The following is a 23,424-nucleotide window of genomic DNA, read 5'->3' as shown; positions in this document are numbered from 1 at the left end:
TGATATCTATTCAGGTGGTGAATCCCCAATTCCCATGTGCATTCATGTATTTTTATGGTTTTAATGTGTTGTTGTGTAGTGTCTAATTTGCCACCCCTATTTTTCTATCTGTGTTTATGTGTTTTCAAGGCATACGTGCCTAATAAAATTCATTGGTTAATTTTCATACCACATTGTCTGGAGTGCCCTTAGTTGGTCTCTTTGTTTGAGATTGCCAGACCCTAGCCTGTCAACTCAACAACCCCCTTTTCTTCATATGACTTTGTCTGACCAATGGTCACCATCCATGACATGCTTTAATACATTGCATTAGTACAGGGTTTATTTTCCTCCCAAAACCTTTTGTGTGGGTCCCCTGTTTAGGCCAATTTTGGAACACAAACCTCTGCCCCCTTTTTTATGGTATGTTACTATATTGTTGTAAATTCCTTTTAACTGGCTGACAAGTACCTTAACTGTCAGGATTTCACGACAACCGTTTATTTACCGTCTATGTATTTTATTGTTTTGTTTAATTTGTTTCTTCTTTTCCCCCATGTATTGTTCATGATTCTGTATGGAGTTTTGAAAATAAAAACTGATTGAACATAAATATGGAAGGCTTCCATTGTCTATTGTGCCTAGGAGGAAAATGGGTTGCCAGTGGTTCACCATATGATCTGGGTATCATGGGTATCTGAACTTGAAATGTTACAAATTACCTGAGGAAAGTAAATATGTCCATATTATGGCTGTGCTATTGGTATTTTGAAAGTTATAAAACATGCTGAAAGAGAGAGTTATAACTGATAAACTGTCTGCACTTTATGTGAATCAAGCTGTTTATGACAGGTCTCCCTTAGTTCTCTGGATTGAGATGGTGACAGTTTGTTTAGGGTTTCTACATGGGCATGTGGACTGGGTAATGGAAAGGTCTGTGCTTTTGATCAATGGATTGAGAAGGTCCCAGCAGGGCCGCCATCAGGGGGGTACAGGCCATACAAGTGTAAAAGGGACCCAGCGTCTGAGGGACCCAGTTCCTCAGGATGCCCAGGCCCCAAGTTGGCACCTCCACTTTGTTGTTTTCCACATTGAGAGAAGCCGCTGACTGAGAGCCCCTGGGGACCATCTGAGTGAGGAAGCACTGTGACAAGACCCTGCCCTCTCTCTCTCTCTCTCTCTGCTCCCTCTCTCTCTCCCTCCCCCCCTCTCTTCCTGCTCCCCCTCTCTCTCCCTCCTCCCCCTCTCTTCCTGCTCCCCCTCTCTCTCCCTTCCCCCTTTTCTCTCCCATCTCCCCCTCTCTCTCCCTGATCCCCCTCTCTCTCCCTGCCCCCTCTCTCTCTCTTCTCCCCCTCTCTCCCTGCTCCCCCCCTCTCCCTGCTCCCCCTCGCTCTCCCTGCCCCCCCTCTCTCTCCCTGCCCCCCTCTCTTCCTGCCCCCCTCTCTCTACCTGTCCCCCTTTCTTTCTCTCTCTGTCCCTCTCTCTTTCTCTCCCTGTCAACCCTCTCTTTCTCTCCCTGTCAAACCTTTCTTTCTCTCCCTGTCCCTCTCCCTCTCTCTCCCTTCCCCCTCTCTTTCTCTCCCTGCCCTCCCCTCTCTCTCCCTGCTCCCCGTTACTTTCCCTGCTCCCCTCTTTCCCTTACCCCACTCTCTCTCCCTGTCCCCCTCTCTCTCTCTGTCCCTGTCCCCTCTCTCTCTCCCTGCCCTCTCACCTCTCTTCGTGTCTCTCACCCGTCTCTCACTCACCCCATCTCCTCTCTGTTTCCCTGCCCTCTCCTTACCCTCTCCCCTCTCCCTGCCCTCTCTCTCTGTCCCTGCCCCCCTTCTCTCCCCTTCCAGCACTGTTTACCCCAGTCTGCTTATTAAAAACCTTCCTTCCCATCATCTACCTACAGATGTAATATATAATAGTGTAGTACTACTCCCTTGGGAGCTGCTGGTTACAGGTTCCCCTGAGTTACCCTTAGCAACAACATTACAGTTCAGCATTTTTAAAGTGCTTTGGCTCAGTCAGGAAATAGTCTAGGAGTTTTGGTTTTTGTAGTTTTATTGTAGTTTGCTGGGATGACTAGATATTGCTCATTGCGGCTAGGGATGAGCTTCGAGTTCGAGTCGAACGTAAGTTCGACTCAAACATTGGCTGTTCGCTTGTTGGTCTGACGAATTGTTCGAAGGATGAACAAATGGGCTTCTTCATGGGAACTTCGAGTTCCCGCATTATCATGGACTCTCTGACTTCTAAATTCCAATAAATAAAAATCACTGGATGATAAGGGGAATTTAACTCACAGCTCTTATCATGGCAAGCCTGGTATTCTACCACCTATGCCACTAAACCTGCCTCAGCTGACTCCAATCTCCCTAACTTTTATCTCATTCACTGTGTGTAGGGTGAGATACGAGTTAGTTCATTAGTTAGGCAGGGAAAGTGTATTCAACTTATCTGTACTTGATGGTGGTGTAGCTGGTAGAGTACCAGACCTACAATTGCAATGATTGTGAGATTGAATCCCTTGGCCAGTAGGTGATTTATAAGTGGAATTTATAATTAATAATACATTGCTAGCAGGGAGAGAGATTTTTGATTTTTAGTTTGTTGAGATCAAAGTTATTTATATATATTTATATTTCATAGTTCAGTTTATATCAGTTTATGTCAGTATTGCTGAAAAAATGGCATGGGGGTCCCCCCAGTCAATACCAGGCCCCCTGGGTCAGGCATGGATTTTAAGGGGAACCCCGCGCCAAAATTTAAAAAAAAAACAGCGTGGGGGGTCCCCCCTAAAATCCATAACAGACCCGTATCCGAGCACACAGCCTGGCTGGCCAGGAGGGGGGTGGGGGCGAGCGAGTGCCCCCCCCCTCCTTAACCATACCACATGCCCTCAACATGGGGGGTGGGTGCTTTGGGGTGGGGGGGCTCTGCCCCCCCACCCCAAAGCACCTTGCCCCCATGTTGATGGGGACAGGGGTCTCTTCCCCACAACCTTATCGGAATATGGAAGCCCCCTTTAACAAGGGAACCCCCAGATCCCAGCCCCCCCCATGTGAATGGATATCGGGTACATGGTACCCCTACCCATTCACCAAAAAAGTGTACAAAAAAATGACAAAAGCCAGTTTTGGAAAAGTCTTTTATTAAAAAATAAAAAAAATACTGTCCCCCGATGATCAGTCACCCATCTGTCCAAAAAATAGAGAAAAAAAAAAGAAGAAGCTCCTGCTTCTCCAGACGCATCCTGCAGAATGAGCTGTTTTGATTTTGACAGCTCTTATATAGTGACCTGAATTCACAAGCCATCCCACAATGCACTGCTCAAGTGCAGTGAATAAATTACTGATGTCAGTAATTTATTCACTGCACCTAAAGCAATGGATTATAGGGCGACGTCAGAGCCCTATAAAACTCAGCTAGAAGTTAGTTAGCCAGAGATAGCCCAATGTTAATCAGGTGGCTTAGCTGGTAGAATAACAGGCTTGTAAATGAAAGGCTGTGAGTTTGAATCCCAAGGCCAATGGGTGATTAATATTAATTATGGATTTTAATTAAAACCTATTCATTGTCCCGCCCCTTCTGAAGTGACGTCAGTAATTTATTCACTGGACCTGAGCAATGGATTATGGGGCACTGGTGATGTCAGATCCCTATAAAAGAGCTGCCAAACTCAGAAAGAGAATTGTTAGGCAGAGAGAGTGTTAGGTTACTCAGCTGTCTTGGTGGCGTAGCCATTAGAATAACAGGCTAGCAAGTGAGAAGCTGTGAGTTTGAATCCTTGGCCAGTGGGTGATTACTAGTTACTTAAATTTAAGCCTTTAAAAATGAGGACTTGTGATTGTTCGTGCTTATATGTTCGCTAGAACATTTCCCCTGTTCAAGATGTTCTGGTGCGGACGAACAGGGGGGTGTTCGGCTCATCACTAATTGCTGCAAGGCCGCTGCTTCACCTCGTCACTAGCGATGAAGAATTAATGAACCACTTTAGATAAGCTGTACTGTACTGCAGAACACTCTTTAGGGCCCTTCCTGGCACCCGCTTTGATCCTATTCTTCAGGGCTTTCTACATGGCACCCTCTTTACTGTAACACTCTCTGTGTGAGCTAGCTCCTTGATCCCCTGACTTCACTGGAGTGGTCCCCCTTCCTGGGCAGACCCTTAGGCAAATCTCCTGGTACTCACGGACACTGTTTTTCCCGAGAGACTCTGTCAGCAGCTCCACTGTCAGCTCCACTGGATCTTCTGTAGCTCAGTTCCATACCTGGTTCACTAGGCCGACTGCCTAAGACCACCTTCCTCACACTCTGCAGGAGAAGAGACAGCCGTCCACCTCCTCCTGGGACTCTGCTTCCCACCAAAGACGCCCTGTCACACGTCCCCTCAGTATTTATGTTCAATCCCAGGATGCTTAGTAAGGAGACTTCTACATTGGTGGCTGTGCAGCATCCAATGGGCAGCACAGTGAAGATCTTGGGGAAGCAAGGACAAGGGAGTAAAAGACTTGGAATGGGGGGCGTTCTGGTGGAAGTAATTTAAAGTATAAGTACAGATATTGTTTTACGTATTCCCTGCTATCCCAAAAATAGTTATATCTATAGCTAAAATTTAAAGGTGATGTCCAGGTTTTGACCCAAATTTTTTGTTCTGCTTTTTTGATTCATTTTTTTTTTCCCTGTAATGCACTTTAAGTATAATCTTATGTTAGAGGTGACTTTGTAATATGCAGGCTCTGTTTTACAGGCAGAGTAATGTACACATCCAAATCTGTACTTGGAAACCTACTTTCCAACTACCTTTTATATGCTGAGCCAAAAGATAAAGGTTTTCGATAATGAGACTTGTCCCACTGGTGGTTTGAGTAAGAGGAGAGCGTGACTGGTTGGTCACATGAGAATATAAAGAGGAGTTGATAGCTCAGGGATTAAAATTTTTACAAAATTCTGTCCAGAAAAGAAACATGTTAGCGTATCTGCTCTGTGTGGTTTGTCTGTTGTGCCTCCAGGGCACGGGAGCACAAGAAGACGGTAAGGGGGTCACCTATGGACTTTTGTTTATAATGCTGATAAGTCCTTTTAGCTGTGATAAGAATGGCAATTCATTTTTATCATGAATGCAGTTTCCAAAGCAAGCAAAATAATTTATTTTAATTATTTAATTTATATTATTTTCGGACACCAGTTCACAAAAAGGATATCGGGGAACTGGAGAAAGTGCAGAGAAGGGCAACCAAACTGATAAGAGGCATGGAGGAGCTCAACTATGAGGAAAGATTGGTTGGACTAAATGTATTCTCTCTTGAGAAAGGGTTATGGGGGTATGATCACCATGTATAAATACATAAGTGGTCTATATAGCGAACCCCCCCCCCCCAGCCCCCCAACATTGCTCTTAAAAGTAATGAAGAGCTGTAAAAATGTGGAATAGACTCCTTCAGGAACTAGTTCTGGCCAGCTCAGTAGATTTTTTATTTATTTTTTATTTTTTAAGAGCTAGATATGTTGCTAAATGCACAAAATATAACTGGATATTAATATTAATAGAGAATAACGCTAGTGTTTATTAGTCCAGGGAGATTCTGATTTCCTTTGGGGATCAGAAAGGATCCACCAACCCTCCTATGCCATCATATTAGTCCAGGGAGATTCTGATTTCCTTTGGGGATCAGAAAGGATCCGCCAACCCTCCAATGCCATCATATTAGTCCAGGGAGATTCTGATTTCCTTTGGGGATCAGAAAGGATCCGCCAACCCTCCAATGCCATCATATTAGTCCAGGGAGATTCTGATTTCCTTTGGGGATCAGAAAGGATCCGCCAACCCTCCAATGCCATCATATTAGTCCAGGGAGATTCTGATTTCCTTTGGGGATCAGAAAGGATCCGCCAACCCTCCAATGCCATCATATTAGTCCAGGGAGATTCTGATTTCCTTTGGGGATCAGAAAGGATCCGCCAACCCTCCAATGCCATCATATTAGTCCAGGGAGATTCTGATTTCCTTTGGGGATCAGAAAGGATCCGCCAACCCTCCAATGCCATCATATTAGTCCAGGGAGATTCTGATTTCCTTTGGGGATCAGAAAGGATCCGCCAACCCTCCAATGCCATCATATTAGTCCAGGGAGATTCTGATTTCCTTTGGGATCAGAAAGGATCTGCCAACCCTCCAATGCCATCATATGCCATGATTGGACCATGCTTTTCTGTGGTTTTAGTTGCCGCCTGTAGGTATGGGGGTTCTGTATATGGATCTTTGTTATGTATTTTCTTCTGTTGTTTGAAATAGATGGACTAGGTGTCTTTTTTCAACCTCAACTATGTAAATATAAAGGGGATGACTATTAAATTTGAAGTACCCAATCAAGTTCAGAAAAACCTAAGACCCACACAAATCCTGATGATAATTTTAGTGACATTATACAGTTGTCAATGAACTAATTGAAAGGGTCAGTCCACTCAAAAACTCATGTTTCATTATTTTGTATGATTTTCTTCTCTTCGATGAGTTTCCAGGTCTTCACACTAGCTGTGGCTCATGAGAGGGACTGCTGGATTTTTTTTATCAATTTTTTATATTATGGAGAATGAAACTGGAGCAGATGGGATACACAAAGGTGGGCAGGAACATCCACAACTTCCAGGTAGACAGGAACTGAGCTAAAACTAGAGGAAAGGCGGTTTAACCTTAAAGTATGTAGGGGGTTCTTCACTGTAAGAGCAGTAAGGATGTGGAATTCTCTTCTGCAAGCAGTCGTATCAGCAGGGAGCTTCGATAGTTTCAAACTATTAGATGGGCACCTTAAAGACCACAATGTACAGGGGTATACAATGTACGGTTAACAGCAAACACACACACACATCATAGGTTGAACTGGATGGACTGATGTCTTTTTTTCAACCTCACTAACTATGTAACTATGAGCTGAGAATTATAGCAGGGAGATCTTGATGTTTGAATAGCCAGGACATATAAGGCCCCTTCTACATGGGAGTCCGCCTGCTCAGCGGAGAATCTGTCCGCTAAACCCCACACTGAGCAGGTGGATGGCTGGCCCGTGTCTGCTCCACTTATGCAGAGTGGACACAGACACAGTCCGCTCTCCTTTATGGGCGGTTGGATGTAAACGGACCTGTCTGCTTACATTCGACTGCCATCCGATCCCTTGGACCAGTGATGGTGGACCTTAGCAAGGGCCAGTGCTACCACTAGGCAAACTAGGCAGCCGCCTAGTTCGCACTGCCACCCCTAGGGTGCAGCCATGGCCAGTGCCCCATTCCTCTCCTGTCACCTCCTCATCCCCAGGGGAGGTCACCTCTAGAGAGGGGGGCACTTTGTATATGAAGGGGTGTGCAGGGTTAAAGGGGGGCAGTGTGTGCAGGAAGGGGGTGTAGCATTAAATAAGGGCAGTGTGTGAAAGAAGGGGGAAGGGGCAGTGTGTACAAGAAGGGGTGTGTAGGGTTAAATGGGGGGCACTTTGTATATGAAGGGATGTGTAGGGTTAAAGGGGGCAGTGTGTATATGAAGGGGGTGTAGGGTTAAAAGGGGGAGCAGTGTGTAAATGAAGGGGGTGTAGGATTAAAGGGGGGCAGTGTGTATATGAGGGGGGGTGTAGGATTAAAGGGGGGCAATGTGTATATGAGGGGGTGTAGGGTTAAAGCGGGCAGTGTGTGCAGGAAAGGGGGTGTAGCATTAAAGAAGGGCAGTGTGCGCAGGAAGGGGGGGTGTAGGATTAAAGGGGGCAGTGTATACAGGACGGGGAGAGTGGAGTTAAAAGGGGGAAAGGGGAGGCATTATGTACAGGAAGGGGGGGGTGTGTACAGTTTTTTTTTTTTTTGGGGGGGTGCAAAGAGCTGGTCTTGCCTAGGGTGCAAAATAGTCTAGCACCGGCTCTGACCTTAGCACCCCAGATGTTTTGGAGCTACATTTCCAATGATGATCGTGCACTCTGCAGTGTAGTTGAGCATCATGGGAAATTTTGTTCCAAAACATCTGGGGTGCCAATCACTACCCTAGATGGATGGGGAACAGATCCCCATTCATCTGCTTTTAGCAGATCAGATAGGATTGGATGTTACCAGTTATAAACGGACACATGTCCGATTACATCTGTCGCTCCATAGAGGAAAATGGAGGGTCCACCTGAAAACTGACAGGTGGGCCCAATCAGTCCCCTCGTGTGAAAGGGGGTGCATAATCCAGCAGCTGATTCAGCCCACCAGGCTACAATTATCATTTTTGGGTTGAGTGGCTCCTTAAGCAACTTTAAGTATTTTCAATTAAAATGTCTATCAATATGTGTTGTTGTCTTCCATTACAGCTGATTTAGATACTGGTTTTGAAGTTGTTCCTCCTCAATATCTCTATTCATCCCTGCTTTTTTCTTTTATGTCCATGCAGCTGGCCTAATCAAAGTAGAATTCACAGTTATGAATGACTTAATAGGGAACTTTTTTAAGGATTCCATTATCGTAGAAGTGAGAGAAGGGTCCACACTACTGCAGGTCATGGAAAAGGCTGCTGAACTGAATCCCAAGGAATTCAGGTGAGAACTTGCAACTTGACAATGACGAAAACAGTTTCTTGTTTGACATTTGATAATGAAACACCTGTGTGGTTCTCAGGGAGTATTTATCAGCACTCCTTGCTATAACCTCACTCTAGGCTTATCATTTTAGAGGTTATTAAAAACCCAACTCCAGCCAATTTTTTTTTAACCAGGCTGTATACACCATTCAGCCATAGCATTAGGATTATTGACAGATTAAATTAATAACATTGATTATCTCGTTATAATGGCATCACGGGATCAGTAGTTCTATATCAGTTTTTGCAGATGACACAAAATTGGGCAGGGCAATAACTACACAGCATGAAGCAGATATCCTACAGAATGACCTGGACAAAATAACGGAGTGGGATACGACATGGCAAATGAGGTGTAATGTGGAGAAGTGTAACGTTTTTGCACTTGGGGACTAAAAACATAAAAACACAATACACGTTAGGGGGGGAACCCTTGAGGGAATCAAAAATGGAGAAACATCTGGGAGTCTTGGTAGATGATAGACTAGGCAATAGCATGCAATGTCAAGCGGCAGCTGCCAAAGCCAGCAGAATATTAGCATGCATAAAGAAAGGGATGTATTCTAGAGATAAGACTATAATCCTTCCACTTTATAAAACTCTGGTCCGACCACATCTGGAGTATTCTGTCCAGTTCTGGTCGCCAGTCCTCAGGAGGGATGTGTTGGAGCTGGAGAGGATCCAGAGAAGGGCAACTAAACTAATTAGGGGATTGGAGGACCTTAATTATGAAGAGCATCTGCAATCGCTTGATTTATTCTCCCTGGAGAAGAGACGCCTGAGAGGGGACATGATAGCAATTTATAAATATCTCAATGGTGATCTCGGCATAGAAAAAAAGCTATTCAGTCGAAGGGATTGCACGAGGACTCGAGGGCATACAATGCGATTAGAGGAGAAACGTTTTAACCTAGGGCAACGTGGGGGGTTCTTTACTGTTAGAGCTACAAGATTGTGGAATTTTCTACCACAAGAGGTGGTTTCTGCGGGAAGTATGGTGGCTTTCAAAAGACTCTTGGATGTACATCTCAAGGATCAGAACATTCAGGGGTATGTGAGATGATTACGGCCATACACACCTACACAGGTTGAACTGGATGGACTATGGTCTTTATTCAACCTCACCTACTATGTAACTATGTAACAATGTCGGTGAGGTATATTAGGTAGCAAGTAAACATGTTGTCCCTAAAGTGGTTGTGTTGAAAGTAGAAAAAATGGGCAGTTTGTTGTATATGGGGCTGTGTACCCACAGACTGGTCATGGTGCCCATGCTGAACCATGTCATCAGCCAAAAGCACCTACAATGGGCATGTGAGCAACAGAACTGGACCAGAGAGCAATGGAGGAAGGTGGACTAGTCTTAGGAATCATGTTTTCTTTTACATCATGTGGATAGCCAGGTGTGTGTGCGTTGCTTACCTGGGGAGAGAAATAACAGGGATGCAGTATGGGAAGAAGGCAAGCTGGCGGAGGCAGTGTGATGCTTTGGGCAATGTTCTACGGGGGAAACCTTGAGTCCTGCCGTTCACGTGGATGTTACTTAGACACATACAACCTACCTAAACATTGTTGCTAGCCAAGTACACCCCTTCATGGAAATGGTATTCAGCAGGATAATGTGCCCTGTCACACTGCAAAAATGGTTTGAGGAACACAACGAGTATAACGTTGTGCCTTGGCCTCAAAATTCTCCAGATTTCAATCCATCGAGATTGTAGGGTATGCTGGAAAAACAAATCTGATCCATGAAGGCCCCATCTTCCCAGATAGCAAAGATAGCTTGCCACAAATTTGTGGCAGTGTTGAGTTGTAGATTTTGTTAATTTGCTGCACGTCTTCACTGGCAAGTTGGACACTTACAGAGCACTTGAGGCACAGGTTCTAGTTGACACTTTTCCAATTTGTAGCAAATTTGTTTGACAAGTCTCTAGCAAGAGCAAGGTTGCAGTGGTGAGTCTACAGAAACAGCTCTGCAAATCTGCAGCAGGGAGCAAAGATGAGAATTCAGCCATAGTGACACTTGTGGTGGGGATGGCTATTACACAACATAACTGAATCAGAACTTGCAGCAGACTTGTAGAATGTTTGCAAAGAAAGTTGATCTGGAGTCATGCAATGGGGACTTGCCGCAATTGTACAACAAACTTGTGAAGCCTGGCAAGTTTAGCAAAAGCTTAGCAAGTCATTTTCAAACTTGCAGCTCAATAGCTTGCTATTTGGGTTATAACTTGCAGGACGTAAAGGATCTACTACCGATGGCTTGGTGCCACATACTACAACATACCCATACCTTCAGAGGTCTAGTGATGTCCATGACATGAAGGGTCAGGACTGTTTTGGTGGCAAAACGGGGACCTACTCAATATTAGTTGGGTCATCAAAATGCTATGGCTGATTGGTGTATACCCCTCATTACCAGGCTATATATCAGTTTTCAATGCCGTGATAGGTTGACAATTACTGGGCCATGCAATAGTGTACCCAACAACATTTATATACCTTTATACATTTTATTTCTTTACTATATAAGGAAGACAAGACCTACTTTTTTGGAAAAAAAAAAAAAAACGTTCCCTTCCTTTCTGCCAGAAAACATAGCGAATAAAAATGCCAGGACAGTATGAACACCTCCACAAAATGATCCCTTTGTGGAAAGTAGATATCCCAAGGTGACCTCATTTTTTTGCCAATAATTTTTGGAAATAAACAAACATGCTGGTATTGAGGTTGGAAATGGTCCACTAGATATGCTGGTATTGAGGTTGGCAATGGTCCACTAGATACAGCAGCAATATGCAGTAGGTGATACACAAAGGGAGGAGGTGAAGGGCATATAAAGTGGGAGGATAAAGATGAAGGGATTAATGTTCACATACGTGTAAAATCCTAATACATAACCACCATTGCTGCCATTCAAGGGTAAATAATAATCAATAATAAATCACAGCGCAAATACCATATGTGACAAGTAATGCAAATATTAATTGCAAATATTACTTGTAGGCAATATAGCGCATCAGGTTAAAGGAAAGGTCAGCAGGGCAATCAGTCAGTCAGAGTTCGTACCGCGAGGCGAGCATGGAACGCAAACCTCCGCGTGTGTTCCACCACTGAGCCGGCCGTGACATCACTAAGGAACCGGAATCCACGTCACCAGTCCCCCCCCCCCCCCTTTATCAGCTGGTCTTATAACTACTTATTTGTTCTGTTCTAATAATTTTAAACCCCTTTCAACGTTCGTCTTCCGTCTCCCTGGTTTGACGTTTAGGTCCTCTAGGTCCTGTTCTTCCCTCTGGTGGCCAACAACCACTTTTGTGAAGTGTTCAGGACCCTGGTAGAACAGGACCTAGAGGACCTAAACGTTAAATTCCCCGTAGTTTTTTTTTTTTATAATACAGCGGTAGGGAGGGGGTTAAATTGCACCTATGCTCAGACTATGGACATTAAATTATTTACATATTTTTAAGAAGAGCTTTAAAACAAGTCCTGATTCACCTCTCTAGCTACTTGTACTATGAAGCAAATCATTCTAAGGGCTCACTCACACTTGCTCAAAATACTGACACTTATCAAACGCATCAATAGCGTTAATGCGCGTCAATAGGTGCAATTGATAAGCGTTTAATGAGCATTTAAAACACTCCTCTAAACACCCTATGTGCGTGTGCAGCGTGGTTGAAAAGCGTTTTTGGCTTGTTAAAACTGCACCACAAACCTCTGCAATAGCTGGTTGGTAAAGAGTGGGCCGGGAAGCAGGCCACCGCGTTCTTAACCGATGAGTCATCAGATGTTAGTGGGCTTTAACAAGGGGGCCCCCAGATCCCACCCCCTATGTAAATGAGTATGGAGTACATTCACAAAACAAAATTGTAAAAAAAAAATGTCCTTTATTAAAAATACAAAATAAATTAAAATTAAAAAAACAATGTCCCCCAGAGTAGATCTATTGTCAATCACGACGCCTGCCGCACCGCCGACCTAAAAAGAAAAACAAAAAGATTAGCTTGTGCCATAGGCTCCCCCGCCTGATATTTCTTTAATAGCGAAGGGTCGAGGCCACCCGGCGACATCACCTGATGGCACTGCCCCCTTGTTACGTCACTGACCCAGCATGCACTGGTCAATAAATTCATATTTTCATGTTTTGATACTGGGAATAGCACTGTGTGCTGTCTATTGTATCATTTGCATAAGCGTTTGAGGGGTGTTTTTAACGCCCCTCAAACGCCCGCTTTTAACGTCTTCTGGACCAGAAAGGTTTTCCCCTCTTAATTACCAGGCCATTTTTTTGCAATACGCCACTGCGTTAATTTAACGGACAATTGCGCGGTCATGCGTCCCTGTACCCAAATAAAATTGATGTCCTTTTTTTCCCACAAACAGAGCTTTCTTTTGGTGGTATTTGATCACCTGTGCGATTTTTTTTTTTTTTTTTTTGCGCTATAAACAAAAAAAGAGCCACAATTTTGAAAAATAAACAATATATTTTACTTTCTACATTAAAACACAGCCAATAAAAAAAAAAAAAAAAAAAATCAAACTTTTCATCATTTTAGGCCAGTATGTATTTATGTATTATGCTACATTATGTTTGGTTAAAAAAAATCCCAGTAAGTGTAAATTAATTGGTTTGCGCAAAAGTTATCATGGCTACAAACTAGGTGATAGATTTATGGCATTTTTATTTATTTATTTTACTACTAATGGTGGCGATCAGCGATTTTTATCGGGACTGCGACATTGCGGCGGACAGATTGGACACCTAACTGACACTTTTGTAGGAAAGACTACAAGCACTGAACTTATTCTCTCTGGAGAAGAGACGATTGAGGGGGGGATATGATATCAATGTACAAATACTGTACTGGTGATGACCCTAGCATAAGGAACAAACTATTCAGAGAAAGGGAATACAATAAGACACGTGGCCACTCAAAATACGCAGGGGGTTCTTCACTGTCAGAGCAGTAAGGATGTGGAATTCTCTTCCACAAGCAGTCGTATCAGCAGGGAGCACTGATAGTTTCAAAAAACTATTAGATGGGGACCTTAAAGACCACAACATACAGGGGTATACAATGTACGGTTAACAGCAAACACACACACACATCATAGGTTGAACTGGATGGACTGATGTCTTTTTTTAACCTCACTAACTATGTAACTATGTTTTGGGGGGACCAGTGACATTACTACAGTAATCAGTGCTAAACATATGCACTGTCACTGTACTAATGACACTGGCAGGGAAGGGGTTAACACCAGGGGCGATCAAAGGGTTAAGTGTGTCCCTAGGGGGTACTTTCTAACTGTGTGGGGGGTGGACTCACTAGATGAACACAAAGACATGTGTTCCTACATAGCAGGAACACAAGATCCCTCTGAGAGTGTTCATCTTTGACAGAATGGCAGTCGGTCTTTCCCCCACATCCATTCAAAGTGTTACATAGTTAGTGAGGTTGAAAAAAGACATCAGTCCATCCAGTTCAACCTATGATTTGAGTGTGTGTTTGCTTTTAACCGTACATTGTATACCCCTGTATGTTGTGGTCTCTAAGGTGCCCATCTAATAGTTTTTTGAAACTATCAATGCTCCCTGCTGATACGACTGCTTGTGGAAGAGAATTCCACATCCTTACCGCTCTTACAGTGAAGAACCTCTTACGCACTTTAAGGTTAAACCGCCTTTCCTCTAGTTTTAGTGAGTGGCCACGTGTCTTATTGTATCTCCTCTCTCTGAATAGTTTGTTCCTTATGCTAGGGTCGCCAGTACAGTATTTGTACATTGATATCATATCCCCCCTCAATCGTCTCTTCTCCAGAGAGAATAGGTTCAGTGCTTGTAGTCTTTCCTCATAGCTGATGTCCTCCATTCCCCTAATTATTTTTGTTGCCCTTCTCTGGACTTTCTCCAGTTCCAGCACATCCTTCCTGAGGACCGGTGCCCAGAACTGGACAGCATACTCCAGATGTGGCCGGACCAGAGTCTTGTAGAGTGGGAGAATAATCTCTTTATTTCTGGAGTGAATCCCCTTTTTTATGCATCCCAGAATTCTGTTGGCTTTGCTTGCGGCGGCTTGGCATTGCATGCCACTGCCAAGCCTGTTGTCTACCAGTACAGGAATTTACACCGGATCTCTCAGCTCTGAAAACCAGGGAACAGAGAACTAAAGTTACATCAGTAAGGAGAGCTCTATGAGCTGATTGGAGGAAATGGACACACCCCTCTTCACACAGCACACAGGAACAGAGCTGAGGCTGCCAGTCACAGACTGTGCCCTCCCCTGTCACCATTTTTCTCTTGGTGTCAGGAAAACATGTCAGAAGTGACTCTGAGAAGTGAAATGCTGATAGCAGATCCAAACGCAATATTCCCCACGCATACATTCATGGAAATGGCTGTAATAATGCTGGGTCCTGTAATGACCATTGGCTGGAAACCACAGACAATCTGAATGGAGAAATGTCATCAGCACAACAAGGATTCCTCAGAAGGGTCCAAAGCTTTATTCACATGATCACACAGTGCACACATGGCAACGTTTCAGAGCCACGCAGGTCCCCTTCGTCAGGCAAGCTTTAGACCCTTCTGAGGAATCCTTGGTGTGCTGATGACATTTCTCCATTCAGATGCTGATAGCAGAGGAACGAGGCAATTTACGGAAAGGACTGTTAGTGCTCTGGATTGAGACAAGTAAACATTATACAGAGATATACTTTGCTCAAATTTAACCACTTGCCGACCGCTCACGTTGAGGGTACTGCGGCAAAGTGGCTCATTATCGTCCAGTGACGTAGACCTACATTGCTGGACAACGCCCCCCTCTCGGCGGCACGCGCGCGCCGCAGGAGGCTCGCTCCCACTGTATTCAGACACAGCGGGAGTCGGGCCAGGGGAGGAGAGGCGGTGATTACCGCCGCTCTTCCTCGATCGTCTGGGATCAAGTGTGGAAATCCGCCCACTTGTGTAAACAAAGCGGGCGGATCTCCTATGTGACAGACAGTGACAGATTGCAGGATTCAGCACAGCTCTGTGTCTCTGTCACACAATCCCCTCCCCCCACACACGTCAGTAAGCATGAGGCACACATTTAACCCCTTGATCACCAATAAAGTTAACCCCTTCCCTGCCAGTGTCATTATTACAGTAACAGTGCATATTTATAGCACTGATTATACTGTAGTAATGTCACTGGTACCCCCAAAAGTGTCAAAAATGACAGTTAGGGGTCTGATCTGTCCGCCGCAATGTCGCAGTCCCGCAAAAAAAATTGCAGATCGCCGCTATTACTACTAAAAAAATAAACAATAAAAATGACAAATTTTGATTTTTACATTTTTTTGGGGAATGTTATATATCAGAATGTAAAAAATGTTGTTTATTTTTTTTCAAAAGTGTCGCTCTTTTTTTCAAAAATTAAAAATCGCACAGGTGATCAAATACCACCAAAAGAAAGCTCTATTTGTTGGGAAAAAAAGACATAAATTTAATTTTGGTACAGCGTCGCATGACCGCGCAATTGTCCGTTAAAGTAGCGCAGTGCCGAATTGCAAAATATAGCCTGGTCAGGAATGGGGTAAAATCTTCCGGTCTTAAAGCGGTTAAAAATACGCTCATTGAGGATTTTTTTGTCAAAGACATGTAGCTAAATACATTATGGCCCAAATATATGACAAAAATTAAATATATTGGATATTTTTTAACTGTCAAATTAGAAAATATCAATTTTTTTCGCAAAATTTTCGCTATTTTTTTATTAATATCGCAAAAAATGAAAAGCGCAGAGGTGATCAAATACCACCAAAAGAAAGCTCTATTTGTGGGAAAAAAAGGACGTAAATTTCGTTTGGGTACAGTGTTGCATGACCGCGCAATTTTCAGTTAAAGTCACACAGTGCCAAGTTGCAAAAGTGGCCTGGACGTAAAGCAGGAAAATCCTCCGGTGGTAAAGTGGTTAATATTTGAGGTTTACAACCACTTTAAGCTAACTTTCTCCATGCTAAGAGGACTTGGAAAGGAAGGAAGGAGCGCCGGTGGCTAAAGAAATGTGAGTTTGAAGGCAGGTTAAGCTACTTTCAAAAGTTTTCACTTTTAGCCTACCTTCAAACTCACATTTCTTTGGACATCAGGTGTTCCTTCCTTCCTTTCCAAGTCTACATGGGAAAATGACCATAAGGCTGTACCAAAAAGGTAGCAGTCCAAGCCCCAAGAGGGTTCACCACCACCATCCATCATTAGGCACAACCTACTGCAAGGGATTTCTTCCCACTCGCCCACAAAACTACCCACCCTTGACCAGTGATTGATCCAGTCACAAATGAGTTCCCGTGCTAAGAAGAGAACCTAAATAATTAAGAGTCATGGAGGGGGGTCCGCTGTGAGGAAAATTAACTGAACTGAATTTATTATCCCTTAAAAAGAGAGGCAACTAAGGGGGATATGACCACCTTCTTGAAATACAGAAATGTTCCATATACGATGGTCCTTTACATTAAGAGCTTTGAAAATGGGATGTGGAGGCTTCCACAGCAGCTAGTTTTAGCTAATTTAATAGGTTCTTCACAAAAGGTTGGATGTGTTTCTACATTCACAAAATATACCTGGCTATTACTATGTGTAGCACCCTCTAGTGTGTGCTAGATGTAGGTTAGGTTTTGTAGTGTAGGTTTGTTAGCATAGGTAAATGTATTTGGCTCAGGGCTAACCCTGAGCTGTGGAATCTGGGTCTGGATGACTCATCTGGCAGCTCTCTCTCACATTTTCTTCTGGTCTGGAAGTTTGTAGAAACTTCCAGAACTGGCGGGTGGCAGTAAGGAGGGCCTGCAATGCATATGTATGAGGCTTCAGACAATCCCCAGTAGTGGGCTGGCAGGGGGCAGAGTTTGCCTCATAAATAGACATGAGCCATGCCAGCTGGGGCATTCGGGTGGAAGATGAAGATGCAGCGCTGAGGAGGCTGTCAGTGGCCCCTAAGGGGTACCCCCTAGTCTGGGGAGGGGGGGTGACTATGAGCTGGGGCTCAGGTTCTGGAGGAGGAGGCTGTCAGTGACCCTCAGAGGTACCCCCTAGTCTGGGGATTGGGGGGGTGAACATGGGCCAGGGCTCGTGTTTTGGAAGATTCCTACTAAAACATAGAGGAGGGAGTCTTCCCGGAGGCTCGGGAGCATGAGCAGCACTGTGGGGACTACAAAGGGGGGAGAATGCCACATGTAGTCAGTCTCCCTTGAAGACAGCAGTGTGCTTAAGTCTTCTGCCTTTCCCTGGAGATCTCCTGAGAGTCAGCTGGGTGGGCTGGTGAAGAGTCAGTCAGAGGCAGATGCAGCCAGGTAGGTTGACATTGCCTGAAGATGTGGTGCTGGGCTCAGTGAACACAAGGAGGAAGTAATGTAAAAGCCTGAGCTGTGTCATTCCAGTGTGCTATTGTCAAAGGACTGAGAGTTCTTGCCTGTAATGGGCTATTGCTGAGCTAACAGTCAGGTCCTGTCAGCTTTCCTCAAGGAATGAGCCAGCAGAAACTGACTAAAGGAGAAGGAACCAAGTGTGTACAGGTTGCTGAAGAAGAGAAGACTGTATATAGAGACTGTATATAGGAAGTGGTCCCTGAAGTTATTGAAGTCAAGTGGAGAGCTTGTGAAGAGTTGGTGTGCCTGGCTGTGCAGAGGTGGGGGATCTTATTAAACTGCAGCTCCTACATAAGGTGTGCTACATATGTAAGAAATAGCATTGTAGATCATTGATCCATGAAGTATCTGGTTGCTTTTGGAGACCCCAAATGATTTTTGCCAAGTTAGGACAAACTGGACCAAGACTTATAATGATTGCTTGACTTTCCCTGGAAAAAAGGATAGTCTAGAATAGTCTTTTTTTTATTTAAACTTGAAGGATATGTTATTTTTCAATGTAAAGATGTAGTTATATAAAAGTGCTGTATCTCGTAAATAATTCACTTTTATCATCTGTACCATACCTCAGCTTCCAGGCAAAAGAATACTCTATCGGAGTTTACATTACGGCCATTGGCAAACTTGCCGAAAACACCAATGAAAAGACATACTGGCAGTTCTTTAGTGGTAACAATGCACTGACAAAAGGTAAGTACTATGCAGATTACTAGGCATGAGGGAATGACTAGCAATGTTCCTTTCTTTGAAATTTTGGGGGAGTGTTTCTCAACCTTTTTTAAGTCAAGGCACCCTTTAAAAATGATGGACAATCCCAAGGCACCCTTTAAAAATGATGGACAATCTCAAGGCACCCTTTAACCACTTGCCTACTAGGCCTATTTTTGACATTTGGTGTTTATGAGCTAAAATCAGTTGTTTTTGCTAGAAAACTACTTAGAACCCCCAAAAATTATATATTTTTTTAGCAGAGACCCTAGAAAATAAAATGGAGATTATTGTAATATTTTTTATCACACCGTATTTGCGCAGCGGTCTTCCAAATGCAATTTTTTTGGAAAAAAATCACTTTTTTGAATTAAAAAATAAGAATCCAGTAAAGTTAGCCCAATTTTTTTCCATAATGTGAAAGATAATGTTACGCCGAGTAAATAGATACCCAACATGTCATGCTTCAAAATTGCGCACGCTCACGGAATGGCGACGAACTTTGGTACTTAAAAATCCCCATAGGCGACATTTTAAAAATTTCTACAGGTTGCCATCTTAGAGTTACAGAGGAGGTCTAGGGCTCAAATTATTGCTCTCGCTCTAATGATCGCGGCGATACCTCACATGTGTGGTTTGAACACCGTTTACATATGTGGGCGGGGTTTCCATGTGCGTTCGCTTCTGCGCGCGAGCTAACGAGGACAGGACGCTTTAATTTTTTTTTTTTTTTTTTTACTATTTATTTTATTTATTATTTTTTATTTTTACACCATTTTTAAAAAAAAAAAAATTGATCATTTTTATTTCTAATACAAGGAATGTAAACATTCCTTGTAATAGAGATAGGCACGACAGGACCTCTTTTTTGTGAGATCTGGGGTCAAAAAGTCCTCAGATCTCACAAGTACACTAATAAAGATAGAAAGGAAAAAAAAAAAAAAAAAATGACAAAAAAAAAAAAGGGACCTTTAAGTCGGTTGCTCGGCAACGACCTTTGCCGTCGCTCCGGTTCTCCAAGACAATAGAGTCGAGTGAGGGCAAGCTTGCCCTCACTCGACATCCTGTCTGTGAGGATCCGGGACCGGATCGCTTTCCGCGCTGCCGGCGGGTCCGGTAATCGGGGAAAAGGACCGGGGGGGCACCCCTTCCGCCATCCCGGAGGGTGATCTCGCGGCGAATCCGCCACTGGGACCACCCTTATCGGAAATCCCATCGCCTGCAGTTTAAAAAAATACCAGGGTTATGGCAGCTATCTGCTTCCATAACACCGGTATTTAGCTTTAAACTCAGGACGTATATATACTATGGGCCGGTATTGAGGTGGTTTTAAAAATGATGGACAATCTCAAGGCACCCTTTAAAAATGATGGACAATCTCAAGGTACCCTATAAAAATTATGGACAATCTCAAGGCACCCTTTAAAAATTATGGACAATCTCAAGGCACCCTTTAAAAATTATGGACAATCTCAAGGCACCCTTTAAAAATTATTTACAATCTCAAGGTACCCTATAAAAATGATGGACAATCTCAAGGCACCCTTTAAAAATTATGGACAATCTCAAGGCACCCTTTAAAAATGATGGACAATCTCAAGGTACCCTATAAAAATGATGGACAATCTCAAGTACCCTATGAAAATGATGGACAATCTCAAGGCACCCTATAAAAATGATGGACAATCTCAAGGTACCCTTTAAAAATTATAGACAGTCTCGAGGTACCATATTCTAAAATGTAAAAACTATTCTAATAGTTTTACATAATGCAGCAACATCCACAAGTCCAAGAAGGACATCCAACATTAGAGGTGATCTATTATTCCAAAGCCAATACACTTTTGCAAACTGGTACTGACTAGTATTCCAATGTTTCTCTACCACTCAGCTAATGTGACCCCACCGCTGAGAGGGAGAGAGGCAGGGGACAAACAAACAACGATGCTATGCAGGGGACTGACATTTTCCTTATCAACTGATGATGCCATTGGTCTTTAGGATGGCCGCAGCTAGAAGGCTGTAATGGTGAACAATGAAAACCTGTGATTTAGTGTAACTAAAAGGCAGCCTTCATCCACACTCTGGCTTGTATACAATTTTTGGGCAATTTTTAGGCATTTTGTCAAGGCGCCCCTGAAGAAACCTCAAGGCACCCCAGGGTGCATGGGCACCTTGGTTGGTGGGAATATTAGGACATTTCGAAGAAATTTTGCCAATTTGGCAAAATACATTGGAGTCAATGAGGAAGGAAAAAATAAGGCTTTGTATACAAATGTAATGGGCTTCAAAGGATTACAGATTCCCAAAAAAAAAAATACTGTGTGGCACTGAACAGGCTGGGCTTTGAACTTCTCCACAGAGTAGCTTTAGGTAAGTATCCACCTTTGCAGAACTGCAGGGAGAGCACACCTGGGCCTAAGGCCAAGTACACTAAAAATGTACTTCTCTTTTAACATTTCAATCTGAAGCTGAAAGGTGCCTTAATAGCTTTATGTGTATGTCTGTGCAAAAAAATAGAAAAAAATATTTCTGTACATCTCCACATTGTATCTTCACTGATTGGTCACCTTTTTACTACCTTTCTCTCTATACATCTTAAATGGTTCCAAGTGGTTCTCCTTTGTCTTCTCTGTTCTCTTTCCTCAAAACTCGCTCCTATTGCACCATCCCACCCAAAAAAATAAAAACATTTTCAGTGCTCGTCAAAACCAACCCTACAGGTTTCACCACTAATTTAACAGTTGGCACCCTTGATGAAGCCACAATTAGTGGTGAAACCTGGGAAAAAAAACCCTAAAAAAGAAAACTAATGTAGTCACCACATTTTATGATTGGTAAGCTGCAATCCATTCAAGATGCAAACACCCAATGCGTTTCACATGGCAAGGAGCTTAATTATAGTGACCCTATAGTGATGAATGAAACGCGTTGAGATGTTTGCATCTCGGATGGATTGGTCTCTTTATTGAACTGAAGGATAAATGGATATGAGGTTTTGAATACAATGAGAAGCCTACGCCTGTAAAGGACCTGCCCTGGTCATCCGTGAGAGCGGGGCTTTAGAGCCATGAATCGAGTATTTATCCTTAATTTAATTTCATGGGTAACGCTGTATCTTTAGATGTTTGGAAGGTGTATTAGGTTGAGGAGTGCTATGTGGATGGGGTATATATAGATGTTTTGATGGTATATTGGCTTGGGAAGTGTTATATAGGGTGGGGTATCTATCTATAGATGTTTGGATATTGTATTGGGTTGGGGAGTGCTATTGGGATGGGGTATCCATAGGTGTTTGGATGGTGTATTGGGTTGGGGAGTGCTATGGGGGTGGGGTATCTATAGATGTTTGGATGGTGTATTGGGTTGGGGAGTGCTATTGGGGTGGGGTATCTATAGATGTTTGGATGGTGTATTGGGTTGGGGAGTGCTATGGGGGCGGGGTACCTATGGATGTTTGGATAGTGTATTGGGTTGGGGGGTGCTATGGGGGTGGGGTATCTATAGATGTTTGGATGGTGTATTGGGTTGAGCAGTACTATGGGGTGGGGTATCTATATATATATTAGATAGCGTTTTGGGTTGAGAAGTGCTATGGGGATGGGGTATATATGACAGTTTGGATAGTGTATTGGGTTGGGAATGCTATGGGGGTGGGGTATCTATAAATATTTGGATGGTGTATTGGGTTGAGGAGTGCTATTGGGGTTGGGTATCTATAGATGTTTGGATGGCATATTGGGTTGGGGAGTGCTATGGGAGTGGGGTATGTATAGATGTTTGGATAATGTATTGGGTTGAGGAGTGCTATGGGGATGGGGTATATATGACTGTTTGGATAGTGTATTGGGTTGGGGAATGCTATCAGGGTGGGGTATCTATAGATGTTTGGATGGTTTATTGAGTTTTGGAGTGCTATTGGGGTTGGGTATCTATAGATGTTTGGAGGGTGTATTGGGTTGGGGAGTGCTATGGTGGTGGGGTATGTATAGATGTTTGGATGGTGCATTGGGTTGAGGAGTGCTATAGGGGTGGGGTATCTATAGATGTTTGAATAGCGTATTGGGTTGGGTAGTGCTATGGGGGTGGGGGGTTTCCCTAATTTAAAGCTTACAATATTAATGTGTGTAGCTTACTTTACCACATTTTCTTTTGTCTCTGTAGGTGTCAGTGACTACATACCCAGCAACAATGAGCATATCATTGCCGTCTTCAGCAAATTCTGAACACTAATGCATTTTTTTACTTTGATTATTTTATATACATGCAAATCAAAATTTGAGATTGTTTTATTCGAAAAAAGAAAAGGAGCTAATCGGCACATACCTGTTCATCTCAATAAGTCTCAGTACCTGGGACATACCTCACAGTCTTCTGGAATGTAAACTTGGGACTTTTTTGGTCCACCTAAAACTGATAGAATGGACATTAGTGACTTTTTATCTTTATCTTGGTGACAATCAGATCTCTGAGCCAGGAATTTCAGGACAGTGATTGAGGGATATTATTCCCAAAAAGAATAACTTTAACTCTTTCCCACTGTCCAAAATTACAACAAAAAGGCTTAAACTACGAGACTCTATTATATGATAATGTTATGGTGGAGGTGATGAGCTTTGTGGGCCTGAGGTCAAGGGTATGCCGGTACAAGCTTGTTTCCTTTACTTGCATAAAACCCAATCATGACGGATTCTTTTTAAAGAATAATATTACTTTTAAATTAAATCGCAAAACTGTTGCTTAAAGTGGTTGTA

At 43.3% G+C, this 23,424-nt stretch overlaps 1 protein-coding gene across 1 annotated transcript; it reads left to right on the top strand.

Annotated features, from left to right (window-relative positions):
* The first annotated feature begins 4,928 nt into the window (after window positions 1-4,928).
* On the top strand, window positions 4,929-22,957 carry LOC309563712 (cobalamin binding intrinsic factor-like). Its single transcript, XM_082268307.1, has 4 exons — window positions 4,929-4,998; window positions 8,372-8,516; window positions 18,534-18,652; window positions 22,835-22,957. The coding sequence occupies exons 1-4, from the start codon at window positions 4,932-4,934 to the stop codon at window positions 22,894-22,896; spliced, it is 393 nt and encodes a 130-aa protein (XP_082124433.1). The 5' UTR covers window positions 4,929-4,931; the 3' UTR covers window positions 22,897-22,957.
* Window positions 22,958-23,424: the final 467 nt, after the last annotated feature.

The sequence above is a fragment of the Pelophylax lessonae genome (assembly GCF_965119305.1).
Source record: "Pelophylax lessonae genome assembly, chromosome: 9".
In the NCBI taxonomy this organism is placed as follows: domain Eukaryota; kingdom Metazoa; phylum Chordata; class Amphibia; order Anura; family Ranidae; genus Pelophylax; species Pelophylax lessonae.
Note: the sequence above shows the minus strand (reverse complement) of the source record. Positions and strands in the feature narration are given on the sequence as shown.